At 25.4% G+C, this 20,425-nt stretch overlaps 3 protein-coding genes across 3 annotated transcripts; 2 read left to right on the top strand and 1 right to left on the bottom strand.

Annotated features, from left to right (window-relative positions):
* Positions 1–151: 151 nt before the first annotated feature.
* LOC122529106 (protein decapentaplegic-like) lies at positions 152–8,866 on the bottom strand. The gene is made up of 4 exons (XM_043654898.1): positions 8,421–8,866; positions 3,309–3,661; positions 2,692–3,136; positions 152–2,429 (listed from the first exon to the last, which is right to left on the bottom strand). The coding sequence occupies exons 2-4, from the start codon at positions 3,628–3,630 to the stop codon at positions 2,030–2,032; spliced, it is 1,167 nt and encodes a 388-aa protein (XP_043510833.1). The 5' UTR covers positions 3,631–3,661; positions 8,421–8,866; the 3' UTR covers positions 152–2,029.
* A 1,726-nt stretch (positions 8,867–10,592) lies between these two features.
* Positions 10,593–13,261, top strand: LOC122529476 (serine/threonine-protein phosphatase 4 catalytic subunit). The gene is made up of 6 exons (XM_043655642.1): positions 10,593–10,858; positions 11,683–11,853; positions 11,927–12,079; positions 12,206–12,457; positions 12,568–12,806; positions 12,887–13,261. The coding sequence occupies exons 2-6, from the start codon at positions 11,704–11,706 to the stop codon at positions 13,014–13,016; spliced, it is 924 nt and encodes a 307-aa protein (XP_043511577.1). The 5' UTR covers positions 10,593–10,858; positions 11,683–11,703; the 3' UTR covers positions 13,017–13,261.
* Positions 13,262–14,365: 1,104 nt separating this feature from the next.
* On the top strand, positions 14,366–18,138 carry LOC122529466 (microspherule protein 1). The gene is made up of 6 exons (XM_043655632.1): positions 14,366–14,710; positions 15,698–16,073; positions 16,280–16,480; positions 17,049–17,468; positions 17,566–17,781; positions 17,896–18,138. The coding sequence occupies exons 1-6, from the start codon at positions 14,595–14,597 to the stop codon at positions 17,983–17,985; spliced, it is 1,419 nt and encodes a 472-aa protein (XP_043511567.1). The 5' UTR covers positions 14,366–14,594; the 3' UTR covers positions 17,986–18,138.
* Positions 18,139–20,425: the final 2,287 nt, after the last annotated feature.

The raw sequence follows: 20,425 nt of genomic DNA on the forward strand, positions 1-20,425 counted from the left end.
TCAAAATAAAAAATGTAAAATTAAAATTATACATTTCAACGACAATTTGTAAAAGATATATTTATTGTAAACTTTATTTTCAATTGATTTCCTGCTATTTTTCTATATCTATTTATTTATTTCTTTTTCTATTTAAGTACAAAAACGTAAGTATAATTTAAACATATATTTTTATTAAAATTTATTTACTATTTACATACGCAATATCTGTATACAATCGAAAAACGTAAAAATATTAATAAAAACATTGAATAGAATGCTATATATATAAATTCACTATACAAACGCAATATTTACATTAGATGTTTCTTTTTCTATCTTACAGATTTTACAGGCTGATGCGCGCCATAGCTATAAAAGATTCTTGTCTTTTGCTTTTATACAAATATAGTACATATATTCAGAAAAAGATTTCTCTGCTAATATAAATAATTGTTCGTCAGGCAGGTACGGTTTATTTCTTGACGGCAGGAAGAATCTGTTTAAGGACATTTATACCTTCAATATTATAATAAATTAACAAATTAAATATAAAAAATCAAATTCAAGCAATAAGAAATTAATATTGGAATTACTATTATAGCTGAAATAAATAAGGAAGAAAATAGGTTTAAAATGTTCTATATCTCGTTTAAAATAGTAAATTATTATTATACTTTCCAAACTGTACAGATAATATTTAATTACAGTGAAATATTTTTAAGTTTTTTTATTATAAGTTTCTAATATATTCAATATTTATTAAACTATAGAAAATGTAATAACAACTTTAGTTGTTTTAATTAATTATTAATTTCAATAAGGTACAAAAATCTTATACGCATATTTTATACGCAAAAAATATCTTACAAAAATTAAATATTTTAAAAAATATACTGTAAAATAAATATATATATTCTCGTAACAGTATTCTTCAATATTGATATTTTAACATACTTAATTAAAAATGAGTGTCTGATTAATACTTGAAATATCTTTGTTTAAATACTTAAAAAAGTAATTAAATACTACTTCAAATCTAATACTAATGTAAAAAAATTTTAAGACCGTGTAAAAGTAATTGTTAAGTAAAAATAATGTAAATGGAATGTAAGAAGAATTATAAAAGAAAATTTTCTTTTTTTAAATTGATAAATAAACATTTAGGACTATCAGTTAAGTGTTGCATCAATTGTCCTACCGTCAAGAAATATCGATTGCATGCTTGTTCAAATAAAATTTTCTCTTTTTGAACAATTAACAATCGATTTAAAAAATTAATAGCAACAAATTGTTTAAAAACTTTCTTAACAAGAGGAGATGGATATTTAAAATTTTGGCGCGCGCATTTAAACCTTCGATTTAAAATCTCCTAAAAATATTTTTTTTCTTTCTTAATTATAAAATACTTTAGTCTAAGGCACAAGTATAAGTGTCAAGATCTTAACCCGGGATTACCCACGTGAGGGTCTAGTCGTCGGGATGTACCTGCGCTAGACCCCCAGGTGGGTAATCCCGGGTTAAGTGTCTAATACTTTATAAAATTTTTCTTTTAGTCATATTGACTCATTGTATATTTAATAAAAATAATCATTATGTTCAATAAGAGTTGATTGTTATTTCTTGTACACAAAATTTTGGAAGACTTGAAGTATTTATAGCAGATCCTTTTTATTCTTTGTATCTAAATTTTCTATGATAATCGATAAATCAAAAATTTTACATTATATAAATTTCTTAGATCTTTTTTTATTTTATAAATAGGAGACAGCTAGGATCATATGTAAAGTTACGACAATTAGATAATTGTTTAAAATTTTTATATATAATTTAAAATCTTTCAATTACCTTAATTGTATAAAGATCTAATAAATGAACAAGTCAATGTACCCTCCAAAAATAGTAATATTTGCTATTCATTTAATCTAATAAAATTTTAATATTTTGTTCCCTCACTTTGTAATGTTTTTTTAACTTTTTTCACTTCTATTGCACATATATTTTTCATTGGAAAAGTGAAAAGTAGTTTATTGAATCAATTAGCAAATAGTTAACGGCATCCACATCCAAGGACCGACATGTCCTGGTAATTTTTCAAAACTACTTTATTTTCTTCGTCAAGATAAAGCATAGATATAGAGCTAAGAGCGGTAGGCACACAGCAAGCTTTAGGCACCATACTTGGTTTTGTTGAATAAACCAAATTTTGGACAATTGCATGATTGGTAGAATTTAAATGATCTGCTAATGGGAATGGGCAATCACCGTGACAATAAAAGGCATCATAACCAGGGGGAGCAACAATCCAATCATTCCAACCGACGTCAGCAAAATCAACATAAAGTGGATGTCGCCTACAATTTTCACGTCCATCTTTTCGACGATTTTTCCGAAGTGCTGCTCTTCTGGCACGACGATTCATTATTTTATTTGCAGAAGACATCTTATATCTAAATAATAACATTTAAAAAAAAAATTATTGATTTTATCTTAATATATATAAGATTAACAATTATTAATAAACTCTATTTGATATATTAAGTGATATATATTTGATATAGTATAGTATTTTTTTTTATAAACTTCAAATATGAGCATTATAAAAATGTTAATAACTAAAATATTAAATTCAAAAACTATTTTTAAATGTGTAATTGAAAAAGAATACAATAAAGTTGCAATTATGTTTTATAAAAAAAAATTACTTCGTACCTGCCATCATCTGTATAAGTAAACAACATTGGGCGATTAGCAATCCATGTATCATCGTTTTCATTTGTGTTTCGTTTTAAACGTACATGCTCCTCTTTAGTTCCATGTATATATATCAAAAGTCCGTGATTTCTTTTAGGATTGTTTACCCATCTTTTCACAGCAGGATGAACATCTAGACTAACTGTGCTATTTTTCCCAGTGTTTATTAGCTTACTATCAATTAAACGTAATAGTGGAGCACTTTGTCCTTTTGCACCAGGACGCAAAATATCATATACTAATATTCTACCCAACTTTTGGTCGGAGTCATTTTTATTTAAAATAGGTACACGAGAAAGACTTAATTCTGCAGCTTGTAACTTCTCTTCTGAGGGTATGCTACTTAAGTCAAAAGAAAGACGAAAGCGATTTGGAGTCTGAAACTTATGATCCAACTCACTCTCTGTGTAAAAAAAAAAAAAACAATTAAAAAGAATAAAAGGTAAAATATCAGTAACATGTAAATCCATGAATTTTAATTGTCATTATCTATACTTGTGTAACTATCACGCAATTTGAAATAGTTTTTCAATTAATATAACGTTATTTTAAATAGTTTTCATGAATATACTTACCGATATGAGAAAAAGAACGTACTGTATTAGCAGATCTGGCATGAATTCCTGGTTTAGCAATATCAGCCATGCCAATTGCATTTTGTTTGATAAAAAGTTTTTGTAATGAATCTGGAACATAAGCTGGACCACCTTGCGGTTTTGGCCTTTTGGTCAAGCCCAAAGAAGACAAGAGGCTGGCTTCAATTCCAGCAATTGCTTGTTTACGTTCGCCGATAGCAAGACGTTCTTTAGGATGTAAATCTAAGTGGATATTTTCCGCAGTTGCCAGCAGCAAACTTGCTGCGACTAAAACCAATCTCAGTGGCAGCAACATGCACATTGTGATATCTTTGCTCACGGATCTCGCCTCTCTGAAACAGAGATATTTTATACAAAATTACAGACCTTACTTTAAAGAGATTTTAATGTGTATTGTTTCAAGTTGATATTACAGTAGTAATATGAAAAATTAAATAACTAATGTTAAAAAATACATATTATGTATTTTTACTATAAAAGAAAACAAATTGCGTAAAAAAATTTATTAATTTAGTATGTTTTATATTTATACGTCAATCTATGATAATTATATATACATATAATTATTTGTTATTTATAAAAATAAATACTAATTATAACAATTAAACTTAAATGTTAAAATTTTCTATAAAATGATAAATAATTAAAAAGTGTTTAAATGTAAATTTAAAAGAGTGTACGAGTTCATAAAAAATTACTTAGCTATAAGTAATTTTAACATGAATTACACATCGAGTTGTTAGAAAAAAAATAAGCATCAATTTTTCTAAAAAATAGATTTTGAAGTAAAAAGGTTGAAATAGAGAATTACTAATTTATTCAATCATTTAGCAATGAGAAAATTTTTATAATTTAACTAGTATTTTAAATTATTATAGTGTATAAATAGTGTATATATATATATATATATATGTACATATAATTTTGAAGCATCATAACACTACTATAAATGTAAGTGTAATTCATTTATAGAATTAATTTTTGCAAATCTCTCGAAATTAACAATTTTTATTGTATGTCATTCTTCTAACGAGTCGATGAAAATGTTTATATATTTTTACGTGAGTAGACATAAATTTGAGAACCACTGAGGCAGGCCTGCATTCTATCAAAGACAGAGATAGAAATAGAAAGGTTTAGATGCCAAGCTGTCTGCTGCTGTATGATTATGGGATTAATCCGACCGCGGATTTTCAACACGTCTGCTTGAATTATCCGATTTGAAGTTGTTCCACAAAAAACAATTTAATTATTTAAATTATTACTTTTTCTATTTTCATGTTTTTATTATTACTGAACTTATTATTCAAATATAATACGTAAAAGTATAATAAAAAAAGTATAATGAAAAAAAATCTAATGAACAATTTATTAACACATTGGCAATATATTGTATTATAATATTAATATTACAAATAATATTATAATATCTACTGCTTGTATAATATATATTATATATTAATACATTAAATATATTATGTACGATAATGATTAAATTTTTATCATGTATCATATTTAATTCAGGCCTTTACAGAACTTTATAATCGAACAAATAAGAAAGTTTTCATTTTAATGAACTAAGATTTCTTCTTAATGATTTCTAAGTTTATTCACATGATTTGTAAATTCATTCGTTCGATATGGAAATTGATCGCTCACTCCCTATAGTTTTGAAAAAGTTAGAATAATGTTAGAAATAAGATATTAACGATCTATAAATTATCTGTTTCTGATGATTTCTATGTAAATATGAAGTGTTTAAATGTAATAGATTCAAATATATTTTGTTCTTAAAGGACTTTCAAATATTTAGGTTCGAAATTCCGAAATCTGGTTTTAAACTCACATGTATAAATATGTAAATAAGGAAACATATTTATATAGTACAATAATTCTTGCTAATAATTTGTTATTGTATGTAAATGTATTTTAAAGAATTAAATCTTATGTTTATAAAATATTATTGTAAATATGGCACAAGTATACATATATATCCTAACAAATAATTAAATTATAAAAATATTTTTATTATAATAAATATATTCTTATCGTAATTATTGCAATTAAATAATGTTTCAACAATTGATTACTGACAATTCTATTTAATCAAATATTAAATTACATTCACAACAATTTACACTTTTTATGCACAACAAAAGGAACAAATTATATATTAGTGATTATTCATGAAACTCAATGTATCAAATAAGTTAACGAAGAGAGTTTAAAAAAAGTGAAAGTACGAACATTATCTATTTTCTTTTAAAAAAAAATAAAAACTTAACTTACGCACTGAAATAATAACACAGTAACGTTTCGAGTGTCGTTTAAATTAATTAATATTCGTTGATGCTAAACTAGTCGTTTACACTACATGGTGAATTTACGTTTCAGAGAAATTTGTACGCACAACGATGCAAAACAGAGTAATACAAATAATACAGAAAATTGCACGCAATGCTCCTGAGAAAATACACCTTCTGAAACACAAACAGGAATGAGACAACGGAACAAAATTTTTACCTGCTAAAAGAATGCTAGAAGAATGGGCATCCAAACTATTCGGTCTAACACGAAGCTAATTCGAAGGTTCGGTAAATATGTACTTTAGAAGACCACTCTGCTTCTAGGAAACACAGTCTACCTGTTCTTTATGAAGAAAAATCTATTCTGTTACCTGTCTCAATTTTCTTTTGAACCTTTTTAAGTTATGTATTTAGAAGACCAATGGAAAACTATAGAAAAAAATAATTATTTAGAATTGCGTATAATGGTTTTTATTAGGTAATTGATTACTTCATTGAAATTTGGTATGAAAGAATATTTTACTAAACAAATGGAGAAAATATTTTGCATAAAAATGGAATATGTGTATTCACGATTGCATTTCGAACACGTAAAATTTAAAAGCCGTTTACTTTGAAAATGGTATAAGTCGCATTGTTTTTAAATCGAGATACTTAAGGGTTTGCATTCTAACGTGCCTAGAAAAATTGAAGCTAATGAGAAGATTTACTTGTTATCTCAGATGGCTACCTTTTTCTACGGTAGAAATAACTCTGCACAGACATTAACGAATCGCCATTCTTCATTACTGTAACTGTGTATACCATTTTTAAAGTAAACGGCTCAATCATGAACAAACACTCAACTCGGTAGAATTCGTTAATTTTTATTATTCGTTATTTGTACTTTTCTTTTGTTATATACGCGCGATTGTGTTGAATTTGACAAAGTCTTTTTTAAATAAAAGAATATGCGTCATCTAAAAAGAAATATGTATCTTTTAAAAAACTGAAAACAACATCCATGCCCTTGAAATAGCGAGCGTTCAAGGAGAGCTCTGAAAATTTCGTTGTACACATACATAGTAGTGGGACTTACTACTGTAGGAAATTCTATGATGGTCAATATAATTCTCAAGAATGAATTGAACGTAGGTGTTCCTTTCCTCCAAAAGTAAACCAGTGTCTCATAGATTAACTGAATGCTTCCGTTGTAAAAACGGAAAAGGATTAATTATTTGTTAATTTTATTATCAGTTAACGAGGTCTTATCAATGGATTATTGGCGTATTGTTTGAAAACTATAAAAATCCTAAAATTCAATGAACGCATGCTGATAAAAAATTATGAGTTACTAAATTTTTCGAATATTTTATCAAATTTTAACGTAACGTTATTTAAACGTAAAGTGAAAAATTATAAAATCGATACTTACAACGTTTCGTAACTTTCAGAAATACAAAATCTTTACAATTGTTGAAAAGAAGGAAGATCAACAAGATCTTTTATTTACATAAAGTTGTTTTTCCTGACAGAACATCGAAACTGTTATTTGAGCTGTTATTTATACCTTTAAGTATTTTCGACCTAAGTATTTTGTACTTCGACTAATAATAAAGTAATAGTTATATAGTAAGTAGTAGTTCGACTAATAATAAAGTAATATAGTTATATAGTTAAGTAATTTGGCTAATAATACTTTGACCAAAGTATTTAAGTATTTTTAATTAATCAATGAATATATTTTATAGAAGAAAAATTTTATTTTAAAAAGAAGAAATAAATTAAGAATAATGTTAAATATCATAACTATCCTATGATCTGAAACATGAAATAAAAAGAAAGATAATTTATTACACTCATTGATGATATATAAAATATAATATATATTAATAACAAATTTTAAATTATAATTTACCTATTTAAATTATAATTTATCTTCTCACAAAAAGATAAATTCTAAAATGTAATAATCATTGCAAGGAATGCTGAAAAGTTATGATTTGCAAAATGAAAATGCATATATTATATGCATATAAAATGTAAATAATACTTGAATTCGTCTGTGACGATCATACATATACATTGGCATAGAATGTAAACAATGAAGAATTTGGTAGAAAATACTTAAGTAAAAATTTTGTCCGACGTAAAATTACAATTACGATATGATTAAAGTATCGAACGAAACATAATTTAAACAATTTATCTCTTTTAAAGATAAACTATATCATACTAATAAATTATAAAATTAATAGTTTACCAAAGAATCGCTTGTCAAATTGAAAGTAACTGGAATAATCGTAGCTACGTATACGTATATTTTCGAAAATCTCGTTTGCTCTGAAATTTTTTAACGATTAAAAAAAAACACGCCGCTTCGCTAGCAAAATAAAAATCTTAACCGTCACCTAGAATGAAAGTTATTTTAAATGACGTGCCGTAAACGTGTTCATTCGTCTAATTTTTCAGATTATTCTGCTCGAATGTAAAATATTGTCAATGTCAATTACTATTTTTCTCAGTCGATCTTCTCAAACGACAATCTGCCTGATATATCCTGTTTAACGCGAATGTCGCACAAGTTGCATCGAAGGAATGCGGCACGGGTAGAGTAAGAATACAAGGTGTCGTGTATATATGTGCATAAGCAGCACGTCATCGTCGAAAATAATCGGGCCAGCGACAATCAAACGAACGTGTTCTCTTTCGAGCCAGAAGAAAACTATCTCTTTCTTTTCTTTTTTTTTCCGTTCTAACAAAAAGAAGAGTGCTCAACGAAGTTTCAAATTTTTGTCACACTCACCTGAGCTAATCGTAGGTCCGTCGTTCGAGGGGCCACAACATTTCAATGAGTTCATGTAACCTCACTCGGGAACTATTGTCTCAAAACCTCGCCCCCGAGCCCTCGGTATCGATATATCGATGTTGGAACTGTTGCTTCGCGTTGCCGATGTTTTCGCGCTCGTGTACCGAAAGAGACAGAGGATTTCAGGCAAATGGAGAACAGACAAAGAAAGAGAGAAAGAGAGAAAAAAAGACCGCAAGATTTCTTTTTTTGTATTTTCCAAGCACGTAACTGCGTGCAATGATGCTTGAATTCTTTTTCGATATACGTGATTACATTTGCACGAGCAGGAAATACTTTCAAGAGCAGTACCGTCGAAAAGTTGAACGCAACTCGATTCACGGAAATTTTCGAGAAGTCGAGAGGAAGAGTAGAACCATAGGATATTGTAGCGCGAGAGAAGGGGGGGAAGATGAAGAGATAGTAAGAGACAGTGTCTTGCGGTAGTAAAGGCTGTTCTAGCGCCACCCGTGATCAATTTGCAAACTAAAATGTTCGTAGAGTCGTATTTTCGGCTACCTTATCTAAGAAATTACTTTTATCGTGATTTTTTTCGTTACGTGTATTTTGATTTTTCACGTCTATTTTTAAATTTCTGAATTTATTCGTTTGATATAGAGATTGATCACTTACTTCCTATCGCTTTGAAAAAGTTAGAATAATATTAGATGTTAACATAAGATGTTAACGATCTATAAATTATCTGTTTTTAATGATCTCTATGTAAATATGAAGCGTTTAAATGTAATAGATGCAAATATATTGTTCTTAAAAGACTTTCTTAAATATTTAGATTCCGAAATCTGGTTTTAAACTTACATATATAAATATGTAAATAGAAAGGATACATATTTGTATAGTACAATAATTCTATTAATTACACTCCAACAAGTGTATTTTGATTTGTTAATATTAAGACTAAATTAGAAAAGGATAGTACTGGATGATAACAGGGTCATTTATGAAATAAAAACAATGCTTGAATTAAATATACAAAACAATATCTGTTATGAAATCATGATGTTCATAACATTGAACAATTTAGTTTTTAATCAAGTTTTAGTTAAGGCAAAAGTTATAATTAGTTTTATTTTATATCTTGCATGTCGTCTTATAATTGTTTTTTGATCATGAAATAAAGAAAAAAGTAAATTATACAATTTCACAATGATTTATAATTTCGCAATTATAAATCATTAAGAATTATATTATTACTGTAAAAAGAATAAAAATTGCTTTGCCTCTTCTTAATTTTATAAATTAAGGAGCAATTTCATATTTCTACATTTCTATATCAATCAATATTTATATTATTTTTACTTAATTTTCTTAAGTACAATTAAGCTTATAATAAATTATAATAAATTTACGCGACTTTAATAGTACAGTTGATACTTTATAATATATATTGATATCAACTTTTCCAAAGTATTACTTTATTATAAGTATACATAAGTATTACTTTAAGTAAACATTATTGCAATCTTTACAAAATTTTATAAAAATTTGACAATTATTTAATTCACTTGTAAACGTAAAATTATATATTTTATTAAAAGTCCAAGAAAAAAACATAAATGTACAATAATTTATTATGTATTCAAATTCAATATCGTTGAATGATAATTTATATACAAAGAAATAATTAATTACACACAGACAAATAATTCAGTTCTGATAAAAATAATTCAACATGATGGATAATAAAACATTTTAATTTCAAAAAATATATAATTTAACAAATTCAATAGAACTATTTTGAAAAAAGATGTTCTTGTATATCTGGTTTTTAAACTCGTGTGATATTTACATTCTTTTTCAAAATAATATTCGCTTAATACTTATGTTACTGAGAAAATTACTCATCATATTAGTTCACGAGTACTGTTATTGTAGTAATTACGCTTGTACATTCAAGAGAGCAAAAGTAATCTTCACGTCTTTTTTTCTTTTGGAAAAGATTTGAATTTTCGCCGAATTTTCCATTTCCGTTTAAACCTAGGGAAATTCCAATTTAAGTACATCTTAAGTTGTTTAAGTTACTAGATACGGATTAAAGGAGAATTCTCAATACACGGTGTACTCGACTAAACAAACTGTGTCACTATAGAATAAGGTCTAGAATAGAAACAACAAATTTGTTCAAATTTCTTTCCTCGGTTTACTTTAATCTATGCCAACACACTCGAATTTTTATCCTCGGCATCCCCTGATTCTAATGTCAGTTATATCGTAATGTTTGATATTTGTTGAAATGAACTTTTCGACTATTTGTAATCGCTTATTAATGTTTTAATACTCATGAAATAACAGTAAAGAGTTTTAATTGCATGTGCATTGTTTAAATGCGTTTTATTTATTGAGTGAAGTAATACTCGCTTCTTTTATACGATCAGGTACGTTTGTCGTTTCTCTTATCCACATTATTTATTTGCATATTATATTTTTCACATATATATTTTTTATTAATTTATTATTTATTACATCCAATAATATCGATAATTGTATTTCGGCAAAATATGCAATTGTTCGGAAATTTATATTTATAAAAGTGCAAATGTACAAATTTGAAAAATAATTAAATTAGATTCTTAAACTTTTATAAAAGGGACATATATCTTTAGACAGTTTAACGTCTATTATATTTAGTTATGAATTAGTTAGTTTAGTTATATTTATATTTAGTATAGAATTGTTATTATTCCAAAGCATTGATCTTTTAGTTATTCAAGAAACGTTTAATGCATTTTTTTCATGTTGTCATGTACTAAAATTTTTTTTTTACGACTATTAAAATAAAAAGTTTTTTCATAATCATATTATATTTGCTGTTGATTTTATTTTTACAAAATCATAAATTATATTTTAATAATTTACTTATCAAGTTTAGTTTATTACTTATTTTGTAACTCATCATATATTATATTACATGAAAGTTTGTTTTATTTATACAAATAAAGTTTAAGATAGAAATTAAATAGTTTAAATCATGTAAATATGTTAATTATATATATTAAATTATGAATTATGTATAATAAATAATTTTAATACCTTCACATAAATTTGTTCCATATTTGTAGCATATAATTGTAAATTCATTGTGTTGTTTTATTTCATTTTATTTTAAATGAAACAAAATGATTATTATAACAAATAAAATTATTTTAACTTTAACTTTCACCTTAAAGAAATTAAAAAAGATTTTTGATGTTATTTTCAGTGAAGATCATTATTTCGTAAAATGGCTGATTCCAGTGATTTGGATCGGCAAATAGAACAACTAAAAAAATGCGAAATCATCAAAGAAGCAGAAGTCAAAGCTCTTTGTGCCAAAGCGCGTGAAATTCTTATTGAAGAAAGTAATGTGCAAAGAGTGGATTCTCCAGTCACTGTATGTTTTCATAAAAATAAATGTAAAATATTACTATGATTATAATTTATAAAAAAATGTAACTTATTTCCAGGTATGTGGAGATATTCACGGGCAATTTTATGATTTAAAGGAATTATTTAAGGTTGGCGGTGATGTACCAGAAACAAATTATCTGTTTATGGGAGACTTTGTTGACAGAGGGTTTTATAGCGTTGAAACATTCCTTCTCCTTTTGGCATTAAAGGTAATTATTAAAAACTTGTATGATGGCACAGTATTCTAAAAATATGAAAAATTAATGTAATGATTAATAAAATTATTGAAAATCGGCTTGGCTTGAAAAATGCTATGAGTGTGAACATACTTATAGGTCCGTTATCCTGATAGGATTACATTAATAAGAGGAAATCATGAGTCTCGACAAATTACACAAGTTTATGGTTTCTATGATGAATGTTTACGCAAATATGGTAGCATTACAGTTTGGCGATATTGTACTGAAATATTTGATTATTTATCTCTTTCTGCTATCATCGATGGAAAAATCTTCTGTGTACATGGAGGATTATCTCCAAGTATTCAAACACTTGATCAAATAAGAACAATAGATAGAAAGCAAGAAGTAAGAATTATATTTAAATTTACATTGAATAAAACATGTAAAGTTTTATAGTATAGAACATAATTTAACAGAATATGTAATGATAATCTAACAAAAATAATAATCTGTAGGTACCTCATGATGGTCCCATGTGCGATTTACTTTGGTCAGATCCAGAAGATACTCAAGGTTGGGGAGTTTCACCACGTGGTGCTGGTTACCTGTTCGGAAGTGATGTTGTAGCACAGTTTAATTCTGCAAATGACATTGAAATGATTTGTAGAGCACATCAGTTAGTTATGGAAGGATATAAATGGCATTTTAATGAGACAGTTTTGACCGTTTGGTCGGCACCTAATTACTGCTATAGGTAAATGAATATTTCAGAAATATCAAATAATTACATTTTGGTTTTTTTAAAACTAAATATTAATAATATTTTTCTTGTAGATGTGGAAATGTTGCTGCAATATTAGAATTAAATGAACACCTTCAACGAGAATTTACAATATTTGAAGCAGCACCCCAGGAAAGTCGAGGAATACCCAGTAAAAAGCCCCAAGCTGATTACTTTTTATAAAAAAAATTTAATTGAAAGAATGACTGCATAAACCAAAATATCTCCAAATGTTTCTCTTTTTTAAAGAAAGAAATCATTTGAAACGATTGCATGACATATATTTACAAAAAAAGTAAGAAGATTCACATAAAAGAAAAGGATCATGTAGGCAAAGACAATGTTGATTAATTTGTAATTGAACATTATCAACGGACTGCTATCGGTATTGAAAATATCAATTTGATATAATAAATATTATGAGTACATGTGTTTTTCAATATTATATGTTTGTTAATAAGAGAACGTGTATGATTCTACAGACCATACTAAATAGTTTTGTCCTTGATGATAGAAGTATATGTCTTTTAAAAAAATGTGCATTTTATCATTTCTCAAGCTTCAAAGATACATTCACATGTTTATAATACATTTAATTACTACATCATTTCATGAGATGAAATTTTTTTGCTGATTGTGGGAATTAATTTCTGTAATTATTTCATAAAAAATGTTGTAAAATAGAATGAAACAATAGAATATGTTATTTCATTTGTACAAATATTGTACAAATATTTAATTGATATGTTTTATTTATAACTAAATTTTAAGTGATTTAAGATAATTCTTACTCCTTTTTTAAATTTTAGTGATTTAAGATAATTCCTTTTAAGATAACTCCTTTTTTTTTTTTAAATAATACTTCTACATATACTTTCATAAAATGCTGATTTACGATTTAGCCAAATAATAAAATAGCAAAATGTAATTAAAATTTATAAATAATTATTTGATTTCAATTAAAACAAATTTTTATGTACTACATATATCTTCGGCTATTTTGTTAAAATAACAAATTTTACAAGACAATTAATTTAAATACATTAATACATGTGTATTAATTACAAATTGTTTTGTAAATTAATTGTACAGTGAATTCCAAAAATAATTTGAATCAATCTTCCATTGTAATAATTATTTCAAAGATTAATCATTTTATTTTGTATCATTGCTAATAGTATATCACTTTTTACTAATAATTTACATATCTTTAAGAATAATTATAATATAAATTTTCTGATATTTGCTGAGTAATAAACTCATGATAATGAGTTATGTACATATAATAATAAAATAATATCAAATAATTACATTAATATGACATAATTAAATGAATATTTTTAATAAGTATTAATTAGTATTATTTATATATTAGCATTAATACGAATTTTGTAAGGATACATGCATTTTCGTTTGATCTAAATTTCTTTTTAACAATTATTTTCAAAAATATGAGAGCTAAGAACGATGAAATATCTTATTACATATTATATTTTATAGTTTTATTTTTTTCTGCATGTTGGCAATATCATTTACATACATACATAACAGAGTTACCAAAATGTGTTTCTTCTGTTGAAATATAAATACGGAGAATACGTGACGTGTTATTTTAATTATTTAACGAACATTAAACGTTAATGAAATTAGTTGATAGCTCTTAGTTATTACTGTGTTGTGAAAGTTGTATTATCCATCGTACAATGATATAATTCACTTGTATATAGTAATAATTGCTTGTTTACATTAACATAACCTATTATGGATGTTCCAACACCTTCGAATGTAAATCATGGATTTTCTCATAATACTGATGGATTTTTAAATATATCTATTGAATCTCCAAATTTGGATCCATTGTCGACAAAACGTAGAAGGTGCTCAGTAATTTTTATTTATAGATGTATTTACAGATTTAAATATTTTATTCATACGTTGTATATCGTACGTGTAAAGAATATTTAATTTCTATTTCTATTTTTTTTTCAATTGTATAATATAATTATATAACATAATATTATTTCATTAAAAATATCAATGTCAATTGTTTTCAAATTTCGCTGAAGTAAGAATTGTACAGACGTTTACGTTCCTTAATTTTATATTAAATACTAACAAACAGAGATTGATTTTGTAAATACGGCAAGTATTAGAATTAATAGTAAAAATATTTTTACTTTTCAAATTCGATTTTGTTAATGAAGATTGCTATTAATTTATTACTATTTTATATTATCATTTTTATTATTGCTATTACTATTTATCACTTGCTTTATTATTTACTATTTTACTATCAATTTATTACAAAAAATTTAATTTAGGATTAATTATATAGTATTTTGTAATAAAAAATTTTAATAAAAATTCTACTGAATAAATTATAACCCTATAATATATATATATATATATATATATATATATATATATATATATATATATATATGTAATGACTTAATTTAATGAAATATTTGAAAAAGTGAAAGAAATATTTGTATTTATTTGAAATAACTAAAATGAACTATATGAACGTAGAATGAACAGTTTCTTCAAAGTCATTTTTAAAGTTAAAAATTGTATAATTCCGCGTATTAGATAGAAAAATACAAAAATGAAAATTACATCTTGTATATAGTACTGATTATGTAATAAATATAATTAGAAAGAAATAATTAAGAATCATTTGTTCATTTTTATATTTTATATAAATCAATTTTTATATTTTATACAAATAGAATTATTAATAAAAATAACGTGCAGCAAGGAAGAATCAAAGTAATTAATCAGATACTTAAGAAATTAAATTAAATTAATCAAATATAGATTAATACAAGTATACATATATTAATTTGTATAAATTTTTCTAGTTCTTCACGTACAATAAAGCGTAGAAAATTTGACGATGAGCTTGTTGAAACAACATTCAATTTACAACCTCCAGCTACAAGTACAAAGTCTGCCTCTAGATCTAAGACTGTCTCAGTTTCTACTACTCCATTAGAATCTGCTGTTCCCCAACAAAATGCACCAAGTCCCATTCAGGTTTCTACAAATGTTTCTCAATCGGATAGATGTAATAGACGAACAAGTAGACCAGGTGCGTCAAATGCTCCTGGACGAAAAAATAAAAAGAATAAGAATCATTCACATTCAGTGAATGCAACAAAAGATTTAGGAAGATGGAAACCAACGGATGATTTAGCATTGATCACTGGTGTGCAGCAGACAAATGATCTTAGAATGGTATTTATTTCATTTATTTATTGCAAATAATTAATATACAAATTTAATTACTTAGAATTAATTTTACAATGCTAAAATTAAAAAAATAAAATAAACATTGTTTTCCCATGTATGTTGATGTTTTAGTATGTTGATGATTATTAGTATGATTGACTTTCTTTTTTAAAATAACAGTATAGTAATAATACATAACTGATGTAAAATAGGTTCACAGAGGCACAAAATTTTCTTGTCGTTTTACATTACAAGAAATACAACAAAGATGGTATGCTTTGCTATATGACAGTGCAGTTTCAAGAGTAGCAGTACAAGCTATGCGTAATTTACATCCAGAATTAATTGCTAGTGTGCAAGCAAGAACTTTATATAGTAAAGCAGAGGAAGATCTTCTGGGTACAATAAAATCGGTAATTTAATTCAATAAAAGTAAAATCATCATCTTTTTAATCATATTAATAATTGTAAAATATCATATCTTTTAAAACTTACATTTATTTCTTTATAGGGTGTAATAGAATATATGGGCACATCATTAGTGGATTCAGTACACTAAATTAAGAAAAAAAGATTCATATAAACATATACCCGATTTTGTTTCTAAAATAGAATCAAATTTCTATCTTTTAATAATTCATTTAATAAACTGAATTTTTTATTTAATTATTTATAAATAATGGTTATAAATATATTATTAATAGTTGTCAACAAATTCGAACAATACTAGGCAACTTTGATCAAATTAGAATTTTAATAAAAAGACGTTTGTCTTTCGAGACGAAAATGGTTACTTTGAAGAATTTCTATTAAAACAAGTAAATAATCGATACAATATAAAAAGAGCTATATCTCAAAAACAAAGTTGTATTGAGCACATATTTATGTGAACTTTTTTTATTATTTTAGTATGCTGAACCGACCAGTGAAGTTGTGCCCACACATTCTGTTATATAATAAGAAAACTTCATATCTGTTTAGACTACTCAACCAACGGTAGAAGTTTTTCAAGAACTTCTTGAAGCAAATGCTCATACATTTTATTCTGCTCGAACTGCAAAAGCTTTATTAGCTCACTGGCAGTTAATGAAACAATATCATCTACTTCCTGACCAAACAGTACAAAGTTTACCAAGAGGTGAACATGTTCTTAATTTTTCTGATGCAGAAGAAATGATTAATGACACAGAATTAATGGAACAAAAAGATGAGCTGATAGATGCAGAACTTATTGCAGCAGATAGAAGAAATAAAAGAGAAATAAAGGTGTTAGAAAATGAATTAAGCAGATGGCAAGTTTTAGTTGATAGTGTAACAGGAGTAAATCCACCAGATTTTGATAATCAAACTTTGGCGATACTTAGAGGAAGACTCGTTAGGTATTTAATGAGATCACGGGAGGTAATTTTCGAAAACAATTAAAACGAACTTTCTAAGCTATATTGTATGAAATTTCTATTTGAAGTTATTATTTTTTAAATTCAAACTTTTTGATTAGATCACTGTAGGTCGTTCAACAAAAGATCACAATGTAGATGTAGATTTATCATTGGAAGGTCCAGCTTGGAAAATATCAAGGAGACAAGGAACCATTCGGTTAAGAAACAATGGAGATTTCTTTCTTTCCTCAGAAGGGAAACGACCAATTTTTGTAGATAGTAGGCCCATTCTTGCAGGAAATAAAATGAAGCTGAATAATAATAGCGTAATTGAGGTACTAAATCACAGTTCAATTTTGTTATATAAAACAAAATATGAAAAATAAAATAGAATACTTTATTGAAATACTATTTTTACAAAATATATAATTTTCAATGCTTTTTTTTAGATTGCTGGTCTGAGATTTATATTTTTAATAAATCAAGAACTGATTTCTGTTATACGTCAAGAAGTAGTCAAATTAAATTTAAAACCATGAGTGTTCTATTTCATTCCATAATTGATATTATGCACTATTATAAATGATGTCTTGTCTCGTATACATTTATCGCATTATATAGGAGTTTTGTATAAAGTAAATAATTGTTCCATTAAAAAATTAATAAATTTTGCTCAATTTTGTATATTGCAACTTTGTTTCCTTGTTAATATCAGCTTGTAAATATTGTTTAAATTAGGCAATAAGATTATTCATATACCTGCATAAGCAATTATAAAAACTTAATTTATATTTTAATACCTGCATGAGCAATTATTAAAACTTTTATTTATTTTTAGATGATATGAATACACTAAAAAAATAAGAAAATTTTAAATGATCTTACATTTAAACAAAATCTAAATAATATAAAAATAGTATATAAAATAGTAAATGGTTTAGGTTTGGGTTAATTAAAGATTTTGAGGAAAAAATACTAGAGAAAACTTTTTTAAAGATTTATTTTTAAAAAACCAATATCAGAAGATATAGGAATATTGCTTTTTAATATTTCAAAGAAAAGTTAAGTATAATTTTTATATACTAATAGTTTCAGTACTGATATAATTTAGTGAAATTGAAAATATGTTTCATTAGAAGTAAGAAATGTTAATACATACACATAACGTTGCTTGTAATTTCATTAATGATAGCAACAGGAAAAAAGGTTTTAATCGTTTGTTGTTAAACATAAGGTTGCAGATTTCTTATATTTTGGATTTATAACATGAAATTATTGATATATGTGCTATCTTTATTTTTAAATGTTTCAAAATTTCATTTTATTTTTTCATAAAAAATTAATTTACGATAAAATTTACATGTATTATTTAATAAATGCAGATGAATTATTTAATATAAAATATTGAAAATTTTAAGGAATAAATAAGAATAATACATTTGCAGAATGTGAAATTGAATAAAATAATATATATGTACGTATATTATTAACTACGTAGATTTTACTCTTAAAAGAAATAAAAAAATAAATAGATCCTATTGGATCTCGTTAGGAGAGACTAATAATGAAACTATAAATAATTATGTATGCTGATTAATAATTTTTTTCTCTTTAATTAATAAACACTTTAAACATTATTTCTGCAATAATAAAGTTAATTTTTTAAATTCTAGTAAAAATATTAATATTATTACTAATACCATTAAAGGCGTGAAAATACCCACATTTCTTGTTGGTTAGAATAGTACAATTCGTTCTATATTGTATGTATACATGTACATGGATACTTATACATAAAAATTGATATGAAACTTTATAATGCTATAATAATGATAAGTACATCATTTTTTATTTCTTTGATTTAAATTAGTTTTTTTTCTTCTTTTTCTGAATTTTTAAATTAGCGTAAATAAAGAATTTATCGCAACAATAAAAACTGAAATATAAAACTTTTGTCTTCCGAATTGGAGCAGTAGGTACTATAATTATTATGAATTATTATAGATAATATAATGCGATAATTTAAATTATCTTTTAAATTAGCATTACAATAAATCAAAATAATTGCAATTTCTTGCAGTAGACTTATTTATAATACTTGTGATAGCTTACATACCAGATACGTTATTCTTATTGATAATAAAAATATAATTCTGTTTGTTAATAATGTGTTCAAAAAATGTTAGATATTCCAAATTTTAGATCTTTGATAAAGAAGTAGACATTTGACTATCAAACATACATATATGTACATATATTGGCTATAGTAAATTTATTTGTCATCTCTTTACAAAATAGTGAGAGTTATGCTATATATATATGAATATGTATATAGAGCTATCTTTGATTAAACATGTTCAAATTCAAAAATGAAGCATCTAACAATTTTGTTGTTCCTGATTTTCATCTTATTATCAATTACAAAATCTTGATTCTACTTTACATTATGAAGAACTAATTATCTAAGAAAATGATATTTATATCTGATAATTAAAAATTTGTCTTTAAAATAACATTTGAAATAAATATCAATGAAACCAAAATACTCAAATGAAAAACAAAAATAATCAATGAAAATCAAAGTAATTTAGTAGTGTGCGTTATCACAGTAAAACTTTTTCTGAGCTTTTAAGAGGACTCATTCTTCAAACATTTGGTTCGTTAATAAACAAAATTTGGGGGGAGAGGCATCTGTTAAAGTTGCACATGAGAATAGTCTTTCTACTGATGACAAACAGATTATTTCTGAAATAAAAAAGTACTTTAAAAACAATGTTATTTGAAAACTTTTCAAAACACCCAGGCTGGGCAGGTTTTTATTAAAAAACTAACTTTTAAATTCTCGAAACTCGAATTCGAAACGTTGTTACATTGTAAGGAGAATTAAAAAATTACATTATAAAATTTTACAAAATTTTTATTTATGAAAAAGACCTCCACTCCTTGTACAACAGAACTTATTGATACAATTGCAGTTTT

This window comes from Frieseomelitta varia, unplaced genomic scaffold (genome assembly GCF_011392965.1).
Source record: "Frieseomelitta varia isolate USP_RPSP 00005682 unplaced genomic scaffold, Fvar_1.2 scaffold_131, whole genome shotgun sequence".
NCBI lineage: Eukaryota > Metazoa > Arthropoda > Insecta > Hymenoptera > Apidae > Frieseomelitta > Frieseomelitta varia.